Source organism: Patella vulgata, chromosome 8, assembly GCF_932274485.2.
Source record: "Patella vulgata chromosome 8, xgPatVulg1.2, whole genome shotgun sequence".
Taxonomy (NCBI): domain Eukaryota; kingdom Metazoa; phylum Mollusca; class Gastropoda; family Patellidae; genus Patella; species Patella vulgata.
In genome coordinates, this window is record NC_065886.2 from 26,356,563 (window position 1) to 26,369,252 (window position 12,690).

The 12,690-nt window shown below is 32.6% G+C and overlaps 1 protein-coding gene across 1 annotated transcript in view; it reads left to right on the top strand.

Moving 5' to 3' along the window:
* LOC126829394 (bridge-like lipid transfer protein family member 1) overlaps positions 1-12,690 on the top strand; it is a 61,785-nt gene that overhangs the window by 34,709 nt on the left and 14,386 nt on the right. The window contains exons 38-53 of the mRNA XM_050559215.2: positions 188-302; positions 421-567; positions 945-1,156; positions 1,690-1,832; positions 2,153-2,276; positions 2,487-2,581; positions 3,384-3,515; positions 3,936-4,127; positions 4,724-4,879; positions 5,415-5,580; positions 6,094-6,378; positions 6,992-7,079; positions 7,604-7,864; positions 8,010-8,234; positions 9,233-9,424; positions 9,731-9,877. Of these exons, the coding sequence (XP_050415172.1) occupies positions 188-302; positions 421-567; positions 945-1,156; positions 1,690-1,832; positions 2,153-2,276; positions 2,487-2,581; positions 3,384-3,515; positions 3,936-4,127; positions 4,724-4,879; positions 5,415-5,580; positions 6,094-6,378; positions 6,992-7,079; positions 7,604-7,864; positions 8,010-8,234; positions 9,233-9,424; positions 9,731-9,877 (2,680 nt within the window). The remainder of the gene's footprint in view (positions 1-187; positions 303-420; positions 568-944; positions 1,157-1,689; positions 1,833-2,152; positions 2,277-2,486; positions 2,582-3,383; positions 3,516-3,935; positions 4,128-4,723; positions 4,880-5,414; positions 5,581-6,093; positions 6,379-6,991; positions 7,080-7,603; positions 7,865-8,009; positions 8,235-9,232; positions 9,425-9,730; positions 9,878-12,690) is intronic.

Sequence of the window (12,690 nt, forward strand, 5' to 3'; positions counted from 1 at the left end):
CATTGTTTGCTCCATAAATGCAGTGAGCTTTGGTTTCATGGCTGACAGTGATTGTAGTGCTACATTATGCTACACTTTTTAATATACCACCAGTAATTCAAAATGTATATTATATGACATTAAATGGAACCTTTCAAAACTTAAATACAATAATTTAAGCTTGATTGTTTTTGTTTCTCTTTGATAGAAGTCATCTAAATTAGCAGAGTCTGAGCCAGGAGCTGCCTTGGTTCTAACTGTTGAATCCACCCAGATATCAGCTTGTTCCTCCGGTTCACTTGTCAGTAAAGGCAGATTTAAAAGTAAGTTTTGTTATCACTATGTATATACTAGAAAATAAAATTAAACAGCTTAAGAGTAAAATAAAGACATGACTATAAGATCCTACTGTTTGAACTGTCGTAAATTTTCTTGTAACAGGTTTCTGTTTGAGATTTGCTGATGATTTTGAGACATCATTGGATGATTGGAAACCTAATACTAAAGAAGAACCTATCATGAATGTAATGGTTGTTAAAGCTGGAACATATGAAGTATGTTCTAGAACAGATAATAAACAAGCTTCTGGTTAGTTTTTTTTTTCCTGAACTATATTTCAGCCTCTGTTTTATTAATGTAGCAGTAAGTCTATGCAATCCAGAATAATTAACCAGACTTCAATCATAATCATTCCTGAATAGTCATATTTAGAAAGTCTAACAGTCTTAAGCTGTAGGAATTGCAGTACCCATTGTTTATTACTCAATAACTTTGCCTATTGTTAACAAACATTCTGTTGGTTACAAAGTAATTTCATAATTAGAGCTATCAAGTATTGTCTTTGAGAAATGTTGAGGTTCCTAGGATTCATGGCATTTTTTAATGCAAAGACTCCACATGATTTTTTTTCTATTTTAATTACGATATTATTACTACTTTAATGTCATGTCTTCTGTTGTTTTTAGATCCCAAAAGTAACGCCAAATGGATTTTAAATGTTCAGTGGGAGATGCAAGGGTTAGACGTTCATTTTGACACAGATATTGGTAAAAGATTATCGGCACTTGGTCATACGCTTACAGCCCTAGCAGGGGAGACAACTGAAGAAGATGAATATAATGTAATAGATGATGATGACCAGGTTGATGAGACTGATAATGAAGCCACCGATACTGAAGTAAGAACTGATTTGTTTAGAATTTACTTGTCAGATTTCTTATTTTAATATTTTGAAAGAAGACAATATTTGAGCAAAATAATGTAGAAACTTTCATCATCATAAGCTAATCATTAGATTTTATATAATACAGATGTGACATCATCCTTTGATGTAAGATACCTTTATTATTCTAAATAATGTACATTATTTATACTAGATGAAATATTGGACTCAAGTGACGATATCATTGAAATGCACATGTGGGACAGTGTCTGTATTTCAAGTTGTTTAATGGTCTCAAGCAAGACATTTCATAATATATTGATACAACACCTGGGCTGATATCCCCTGTACAGTATCAATGCTTTATAATGTCATGCTATCAACCATTATACCACACATAACGTTCAGTTCTCTACCTATTGATGAACTGCACTGCATATAGTGATGTCCCATATAGAATCTGTGTTTTCTAGTCATTGTAAATGTAATGGATCAGAAAGTACTGATTCAATATCTGCATGTAAATATTGTTTATTATGTATTTATAGACAACATTAACCTCTAGAAGAACTAGTTTAGTATCTGACATATTACCTGATATAGTCTTCACAACAGACATGGACCCTAAAGAAAGGGTTAGACAGATTGAAAGAGAAATGAATGAACAAGCTAAAATTGTACAAGATTTACGGTGAGGCTTCACATGCATACATTTAATATCCCCACAAGCCTTCTGGTATATCTTCTAACAAACTTGGACAGAATAGTCAGTTTGGGGTAATTGTTTAATAGACTGAAATGCTGCTGTATGGGCAAAATTGTTCCCATCACATTATGCACAAAGACATAGAAGTAATGTTAACCTGAAAATGGCCTGTGTTGATGAGAGGTTAGAACCCCCATTCCATTCATTTTGGAACACAAATAATTCACGATATTATTGAGTCATTTTTCTTTTTTCTGCAAAGATGCAAATTGTCAGATATTATTATATTGGTCTATTGTTTTCAGGGATCTTGGAGCTAGTCAGAGTACCATAGAAGCTGAAAGAAAAAAATTAGAAGAATTGCAGGCTCTTGTATTTAGAGATTTTAGACGAGATGTTTTTAACAAGATCAAAAAACAAAGTGAAAGGGTAAAGATGTTTTAGTGCTATTTTGGGTATTATATATATTGTTTTGAAAATTAAAAGATTCAATAATCGGTTTGGGGCAAAAACTTTTGGGCTACAATTTGACTTCTAGTACAGTGGAAAATTACAATTTTAATGTTACTTCTAATATCTCCTGACCTTTATTTAGTATACACATAGTGAGAATTCAAGTGTGTATTTCATTCTTTATAGGCTTCAGCTATTAAAGATAAACTTGGTATTGGTATGCGACCAGCTCATGTCAGGTCAAGGTCATATGGTGGACATCATGGAAGACGACATGATAGGTAAATGTAATTTGATAAATAGTCAGTATAGATAAAAGTTTGATATAAAGAGAAAGAGTGCTCTATTAGAAATTAACCCAAATCAATGTTGTGCATGTAGTCCCATGTATTTGAAATACAAGTGACATCATCATAAGACTTGCTAGATAGTTTTATGTATGTTTCTCAAAGTTCTTAATTTAACTTTTTCTTACATTTCTTGGTTTTAAGTAACAAGATTGTTTTAACCGAAAATATTACAAGTTTACAATGCGTTTTGCTTCTTATTCTAGTTGAAAAATTTCACTTTGAATAAGTTCAATATATTTGAATTAATCTGGCATTAAAATAGTCGGAATGGTTTATTTCTCAGCCATTTATAAGTTATTTGATGTGGTCTGTACAAGATCCTTGTATTTGATTTTATTGGTCTTTTTCATTATTTTAATGGTTTCTTCCTTTTTAATCAGAATAAAAGGGGGGGAGGGGTTGGATGGCCAAATGGTTAGCACGCTCACACTGTATCATACGGTCTGTCATTGAGTCAACTGGCGGGGTTTCGATTCCACGGTTGTATGTGACAAGGAGTATGGTCACCTGTCTAACCTCGTGGGTTTTCTCCGGGTCCTCCGGTTTCCTTCCACTGCTAAAGACCCCTACGCGCAAGCGAATTATTGAAATAAAAAAATGAAACCATATGTTAGTCCCGAAATGACCTAGTTTGTGTCGAGTGGACGTTAAACCCCATTTCTCTAATCAGAATTATAGATTTAAATTGATTTTTAAGAGATTTTAAGATAATTTTCTATTATTACATTCAAAGTGATAGTGGTAGTGGTAGAGTTTTATCTAAGACATTAGATAATCGTCACAATAGAATACGACCCATATCAGCTGATGATCCCTTTTATAATAAATCACATGTACAGTTTGGTTCAACTTATCCTCCACCAAGGTATGTATTGATTCGTATCATTCAGTCAACATCATAATCAGAAAAAAATATGTTATTTTGTGTGGGATCTTTTGATGAAATAAAATAATTGTGATCTATAGAATCTGTGGAATTTATTTTTTGTAAAGATTTGCTATTTACATGCTTCATTTGCTCACAAAGTAAATTAATTTGATATTAAATGCATGATTTATTGTTAACGTATTTCGATGTAGATATGTTCAATGTTTAGTATATGTTATATTTGATTATAGCTCAGCTGAAAGTTCCATCGGTGTTACTGGTGTCACTGTATCAAGTTTATTGTGACTAAGATCACATCAAAGTTTATGTTATTCAAATGGTTTGGGATTTCTGTCTCTCTATTTTTATTAGAATATGTAGATATGTTCAATGATAGTATGCTATGTTTGATTATAGTTCAGCTGAAGCTCGATCTATGAGTTTAGATGTAGATATGTTTGATGAAAGTAATGAGGAACAGTTAACACAGACTCTGTCTTTACAAGATATTAAGGGATCGGACACAGATGTATCTCTTACATCTTCCAATACTGATTCAGAAGAAAGTTTAAGCAGACATAACACTAGAAACAATTATAGAAGTACAAAGTAAGTGATTCGTATCCACCATTTTGAACCCATTCGTTACATGGAGCCTGCTCACTGGGTCATCACACACCTTTCTGTGTGTGATCACTGCATAAATAACATTTCCGTATTTGATTAAGGCCTGTCATTGAGTCAACTGGCGTGGTTTTGAATCCCTGGTTGTACGTGACAAGGAGTAGGGACGCCTGTCCATCCTCGTGGGTTTTCTCTGGGACCTCCGGTTTCCTCTCACTGCAAAAGACCCCTACGCGCAAGCGAATTATTGAAAAAAAAATTGAACCATATGTTAGTCCCGAAATGACCTAGTTTGTGTTGAGTAGACGTTAAACCCCATTTCTCTCTCTCTCTTCTCACACAGCATTAGTTTTCGGGATTAAAAAGAACTGAATTCTGTGTCACTTATTGTAATTGTGTCAATTGGAAAGTTCTGAACACACATTCAAGAATTCCTTAACGCTAAGTACCACAAGACGTTTATCTCCATTGACACACCAACTGTGTAAAAAATATTTGATGAATGATACCCTTTACCATTCAAATAGTGTTTCTATATTTTGAGTGCCAGCGAGTCTGTTATTAAAATGTTGTTTTTACAGTCGAGCAAGAAGTACAACACTAGAGAGTAGTCATTCTATACCTGGTAAAACAACCAGTGAACCTAGTATTGATTTTGAACTGGATATTAAAGTATTTATAGACAGTGGGAAATGTGTTCTTTATCCAAAAGAAGCTAAAGAAGAAGAAGTTAAAAAGTAAGTTATGATTTCTGGTAAATATTAAAACCTAGAATAAAAATGATAAGACATCTTTAATTTCACTCAAAAATAAAACTGTTGATTACATTTGATTTTATATGTTGATTTGTTTTGTGGGATGATAATCTGTCTTTCTTGAAAATTTTACGTCAGTAGATGAAAAGCCAGTGTTAAGATATAACCAGTTCTTTGTTCTACAATTAGCCAAAAAATGAACTAAATTTAATAAACTGGTCTAGTTCTACTTAACCGTTAGAAAAATTGTTTTTAATCATATAGTGCCGTCACTAATCAAAATAACACCTCATATCAGGTTTAGCGCCTTTTGATCTTAAAAATGATTGGCCAGAATTGACACAGACCTAAAGAATCCACTCAGATTTCATATCTGTCAACTATGAATAGGCCTCTAGACAAAATACCTAGAAGGTGAGTGAGGTCACCATGTAATGAATCAGGTACTGCATATTAATGTTTAGTATCTAGTAATCGCGCTTAATATACTCTACAGCCGTTTACATACTTGTTTCAGGCAATTAAAGAGAGAAAAGAGTGGAGGAATAGGTGAAGCAAACCTAACTAAAATAAAACGACATGATTCTTCACCATCGTTATCCTCAGGTAAAAAGACACAACAACAAATCTCAACAACGCAAGGGGAGACCACTGTCTTCTTTCTACCAAGTGTGGATGTAAAGGTAACCACCCATTTGTTATACATCCATATTTTGAGCAAATGATATTTCTTTTACTTTCTTTGCAAATATAATATATGACAAATTTTTACTATCCTCTGTGCAAGAAGACTGCTGGTGTGGTTTTGTCACATTGCCTGGTTGATGTTAACTGGTTTCGTATTGAAGATGATTTGTAAGCTGATATTAAATCTGTAACATCAACTTGTATTTCATGAACATATATGATGATTTTGTTTTAAAGATATTAGAACAAATGTTAATGTTATAAATTTTAAAAGATTGACTGTCGGAGACACGTTTTGCCAGCATTTCAGAAGAAGAAATTTATTCATTGAATTCACAAACAGAAATTGAAACTCAAAATCAGTCGCAATCCATGACAATTGGGAAACCCTGTCGACATCAGCCCCATTTGGGATCACGTTCCAACAATTTGTAATGCCAGCTTTATGTAGACCAGAGCTTAGATTTATGATTTTGATGAAAGTAATAAGATCTTTATCTTTGAACCAGGTTCACTATAATTCAAAGACAACATCAGACTTGGTATGGGGAGCTGGTGGTGGCAGTTCATTTGACATCAGTCGTGGTTATTCTACAGAAACACCTACTCCATCATGTGAAACTCCATTAAAGACACCACAATGGAATTATTATGATGCTAGTACCCCAACAACCCAAGATATACCAACTATAGTAGAACCAACAGATAATACTAATCCTCAACCAGGATCGAAACGGGGAACCATGAAACGAGCAAATTTATACGCTTGGCTTTCTTTAAATACTCTACCTGAGGTATATTATAAATTCAAATTTACTATAAAACAGTTTGAGTCAAGAATTAAAGGAGCTCAGCTAATAAAAAGTTGTCTTTATTTCTTTTCATTTTCAACACTACATATATTCAGAACAGTGTAGCTTTGTTATAGCTATAAAAATAATCTGTGTACAAAGGCTATCCACAAAATTACTTCAATAATTGCACTATTCTCCTATTGAGATTTTAGTGCTTGGGTGACCAAGTGATCTAACACATGCACTTTACATCATAAGGCCTGTTATCTATGCAAGCCATGTGTTCAATGCCGGGTTTGTACTTGCCTGCTTTACCAAAATGTAGTCACGAAAATGACTAAGTCTGTGTTAAGTTAACCTTGCTCTAACTATCACTTACCAATAGAAATGTGTAGCATTATAATGACAATCAGCAGTCTGCCAATCTTGCTGTTGACATTTTATTTATGAGAACTAATAACTTTCTGTCTATAATTTTATTTTCCCAAATCATAATAAATATCAAACATTTAGTTTTAAAAAACCCAAAATTTTCAGATTGCACAAGATGATTTTATTAATCTCCAGGGAACCTTCTATCTTTGAAAGATATATATAATGAATTATGTTTCAGGAGATGATTATAAGTCCATGTTTATTAGATTTCCTTGAACAAGCTTTAGAACCATTACCTATATCTCAACCTACGGCACATAAAAAAGGTAATATTTTTATTCCACTACCATTGTTTTGGGGTTTCTTTTAATAATCAGATGTACTTAATTACATGATAACCATTCTCTACATTAAATATTTTTGACTTTTGAGATAATATTATAATTTGAACAATCTGGTTTGGTGTGCTGAAAGTAAATTGAAATTAAGTGAAAATGGATGAAATCTTTATCAGCTGGAGTACTGTACTTTTAATAGGGGGTTGGATGGCCGAATGGTTAGCACATGTGCGCTATATCACGAGGTCTGTCATTGAGTCAACTGGCGTGGTTTCTATTCTCTGGTTGTACCTCACAAGGAGTAGTGTCGCCTGTCCAACCTCTAAGGGTTTTCTCTGGTTGCTCTGGTTTCCTCCCACTGCTAAAAACCCCTACACGCAAGTGAATTAATGAAATTAAATTGAACCATGTGTTAGTCCCGAAATGATCTAGTTTTATGTTGAGTGGACATTAAACCCCATTTCTCTCTCTTTTTGTACCTTTAATGTTATTACTATTTTTTGTGTTTTTAGTTGATGTGATGGGAAGTGTTTTAAACATGGAGTTAGATGCCTCACATGGTTCGTTAACCTCACCAGTAGGATTAGCTTCATTTCCTGTTGATGTTGTTGTATTTATTAGAGTTGAACGATCTATGATACGTTTTAACTGTATACCTATATCTCGTGTTGAGTGTGTACTCAACGTACCCTCACTTGAGTTAGTTTTTTCTACCAAGAAAGCAGACGTTGAAGTGCCATTTAGTGAAGGTACTCCACCCAGTAGAGCAAAAGGTAATTACGCTACGATGTTATATAATTACAAAATGTGACATGAAATCATTTTTTCATTAAATAAAACTTATTGAAATCAATGTGACTGGTCGTATTTTATCCAAAGCATTATCTCAGATCTGTAAGTAATAATCTTCTGTTTTAGTGCCGAAAAGAGGTGGTGATAAGACTACAGGTGGTGCCACAGCAACAGGATCAAGAGGTCGTTTGGGAAGTACACTGTCTGATAATTCTCTTGGTACCCACTCTGGAGGTCTCAGTGTTACAGGAACTCTGTCGAACTTTTCACTATATATATTTCATCCTTATGGTGGTGGACAACGACGCATGGGACAGACAGCATCACCCAGCTATTCCAAGAGAGGCTTAGGTTTGATTTTGATTATTGTAGAAATAAAAATCTTGTTTCCAAATCACAGTTAAACTCCATGCCATTTTTTGGGTAAATTCCTTAAGACATTATTTAATTACCAGTGTGTATCAAAGATTTTATGTACTTTTTACAAATGAATAATATTTAAAGTTACAATGTACATGAAAGGAATATATGCATGCACCTAAACCGCCAACAAATACAGTATATATCAATGATTTTAAAAAAACAATATTTCATTTATTTTTATACGCCCACATGGAAATGTGGTTGTATATTGGCATTTCCCCTGACCATACGTCCGTCGTCCATAATTTCTTGTCAACACTCTACAGACTACATTTATCATCTTATTGTTTTGAAATTGATATATGTTGTTTACATCAGGGAGATGAAGCAGTCTATTTAATTTCAATAATATTCGTTAATTTTTTTTTGAGTAATGGCCCTTGTTTCACTTTGTTGAACATTGTGAACGTTCGAATGACAAAAGTTATAATCCAATCTGTGTAAAAATTTATATGCATTACTTGAATTAGTAAAACGAAAAAGTCTGTTGAATTTCAACAATTTCTGTAATTACTCCAGAGTTAAGGCCCTTGTTTCAGTTTGTAAAACCTCGTGAACCCGCAAACGACAAGAATTATAATCTGATCTGTATGAAATCGTCTTGTAAATAAATCCGCCTAATTATCTACAAAAGAATTAATATGTGACAACCCTTTTCGACCACTCAGACAAATTAGAAGCTGTGGGCGTATGTTTCGTTGCCTTTCAACCTATCCTTTTTTACGAATCAATACTGTTTAAAGTAAGGAATATAAAACATGTGTTTTGGAAAAGAGGTGTGGTGGTAATTTTTGAGAACCCTTGCAGATTCTTGTAAATACTGGCATGTTTTAGACCTGAGGTGAAAGAAATAATAATCTCTCCTTTGTTACACCAAATATGTAGAAAAAGTGTTATTTAGACATATTATTATATTCTATTTATAGGCAGTATACAAGAAACTAGTAGTAGTAGTAGTGGTTTAATAGAATTACAGAGAAAAGATTCACTTAGTTTAAATGTGGAATTTATTAAAGTCAATATCTCTCGTAGTCGTAAAATGGACTTCCGTTCAGGAGATAATATTACTGTTACTAAACTTGATCCACAGCAGAAGTGTAATATGGTTCGATTTTCAGGTAAGTACTATTTTTGTGAAATATTATATTTTTCTCTAAAATGAATTCATGTGTATAGGGCATGCTCACATTCTCCCATATTTGAAGTCATACTTACATTTTTTGATAAATCATAAATGTAACCAGCCAGAAATTAAAGTTCTATTTGAAAACAGACTGCTGAATAATTTAATGATGTTTTTCAGACTAACATAAAATAATTTTCATTTCTGGGATCATGGTTGATTTTTAATTCAAACTACCAAAGGATCTTTACAGAATACATGATGAACCTACATGTATCAGTGCATGCTTTTTCTTTTTCAGCTGTATGTGATATTGGAGCGGCCAGTTTTAAGTATGATATGAGACGCTTGTCTGAGATTCTTTCACTGCCTAAAGCCTGGTATCGTAGAAACTTGGCCAGAAGGTTATTCTTAGGGGATGACAGTTTTGGTCAAGTTCCTGGAGATGGTAGGATTTTATTTTATTTTTTCAGAACTACTTAATTTGATTTAAAATGGGTAAATGTCTCTTTGAATTAACTCATATATTAGATAATCTTGTCTAACGTACACTGTATTAGTAGTTCTGATCAGTTTGTATTAATAGATAATTTCTAAATGCTGTCAGTCAACAATAATTTCTAAAGTAATATCTCCATAGATAATAATAGTAAAAGATCATTATACAGCTATGGAATTCACCCAAACCTACCCAAATCCATCAATATTATTTCATCCATCTCAGTGATTGTAATCAAACATATTTTTTATCTTAACCAATTCCAAACTTTTTCCAATTATAAATGACAGTTTTAGAATTGGAAATATTCTGCTCTGATATATAATAAGTCTGTCAGGACTACAAAATTCTACTCACGTCACACACGCATAAGTGTTCGGTTTTAGTTCTAGTTTAATGGAAAATGACTTAATAGGAACCAGGTACTTTTAAATACAATGATAGAGATTAGAGTTAAAATATTGCTGGATTTGGATGAATTAGAGTAAATAAATATTCTACGTACTATGAAAGATGTATTTTTTTTCGCAGCTAGTATTACATATAAGCTTTGTTGTTAAACTCCTTATTTCCATATTATTTTGTATTGATTAATTATGGATGTTGTATTTTAAGGGTGCAAGGATACATATTATCACTTCAAATTGTGATTAACAGAAATTAATTGTACACCATAAATTTCTTCGATACATGCAATTCAATTCTATTTACTGTTCTCTTGGCAAAATTTTTCTGACAAAGGACATCCCGGAAAGAAATATTTTTAGAATGTTAATTGCATGGGTTAAAATACCACAGTGCCAATAATTATGTGGTATTTTTATTTTTGAAATTCAACTTCTAAAGACATTTCATCTTGGGATATCCTTTTTTTAGACAAATTTGGCTAGGGGAAACAATAAATGGAATTAGATTGCATGTATCAATGGAATTTTATATTCCTTATTTGTACCATCAGTTTTAATCACAATTTATGCATATTTCTGAAGCAATGGTTACAAGCTTTATCAGTTCATTAACCAATGCTACATTTACCATAGTGGTGTTTCTGATCAGTTGCCTTCCCCTTGGTCTGATTCTTACATCGACTTACAGAAACATGAAAACAGACTTTTTTAGGACTTGATACAATCACCTCAAATTTTCAACTTACAATTTATCTGCTTATTCCACTCAGATTGACTTGAACTGATGGCAGTTTCAGTGATAATGATAAATAATTATATGACCACAAAACATATATACTCAATGCGCATAAAGCATTAGTGTCTAATATAATTCACACAGAAAAGTCAGATTTGAATTGAGTGTTGGGATTTCTGCATAGGTTTGACGGTAGTTTATTGGATGCAGCAACTTGGAAACAATAACCAACAAAAGGCTTTAACTTCCACTGAGGAACACAAGGTTTTTGCTGATTAATTCATCAGATGAAGCATAATATTTCAAGATATCAAATGGGTACCTCAGGGCACTTCCTTCCATCCAGACTGTGATACCCAAGAGACAATATTTTGAACTTCATCCTGGTGTGAACTGGCAGCCAATGTAATTTTTGCAAGACTGAAGTAAATTTATTGTGGGATATATAACAGTTGTATATATATACATCAGAGGTTGTAACAACTGTTTTTATTAGTTCACCAGTGAGTCTATCTAGCCCTAGCTGACTGTTCAGAACAAGCATTCATAACTGATGTTAAGTGTAGCAATGGTTAATGAGATCATAAAATTAATACTTATCATGTATCATTGCAACCCTGTTGTATTTTGAAGTGTATTTTTGTTTTGATGATAATGACTTATACTTCTTTGATTTGGGTCAAACATGAAATTTTAGATTTCATTGGATTTAAAAGTTGATTTGTTTTGTGGGATGGCAGACTGTCTTTGTTCAAAATTTTGCATCCATATAAAGCCAATCTGGCAATATGGCCGATTTTGTGTTCCATTTTTAATTTCAAACACAGTAATTCTAAAAATTAAACTAAAATTAGCGAACAGTCAGCTCATAAAATCTAAATAACACAACAGATCAACCCAATTCAACACTTTATTTTCACCTAAATTAAAGAGATTTAGTTACTTTAAGCATGAGTATTGTTTTAATTTTGCTGTTTTTGCATTTTGATTGTTTTATGTTTTTATAATTTGAAATTTCTTGCAGAATTTGATCCTCCATACGATGATCTAAATGGAGACACAAATTCCCGACCACCTTTCTATTCACAAACATCTATATCCTTCCCCTCACTTGTTATTAATGATGGTAATATCTCATACACTCAAAAACGTGATCATCGGAGAGCTGCATCATCGGGTGATAAACTCCTTATTTCGCCAGAGTTTCAGAATGAAATCGCACAGACTAAGATTCGAAATAAAGCCAAAGGTTTGATATTGCAATGTCACTATTTGCTAAAACAATGAGATTTTATTTTTTTAAATGGGTTAATAACCATCAGATGTTAGATATAGCCATTGTTATATCTTAAATTCATATTCATCTATATATTTATGGAATGCTATTAAGAACACTCCAAAGTATAGAAATGAATTATTATTTGGAAATTAACTTTTATATTCCTCGACTTTGTCTTGGCCTAAACTGAGTTTTGTACTTTGAAAAAAATATTAAATCAGAATGCTCAATTCTCTGAACATAGGTCAAGACTAGCAGACATTTAAATGATATTCAAATTAAAAAGATAATATGACAGATAATCAATCAAAATATTAATTATTTAAATTATGGGATAATG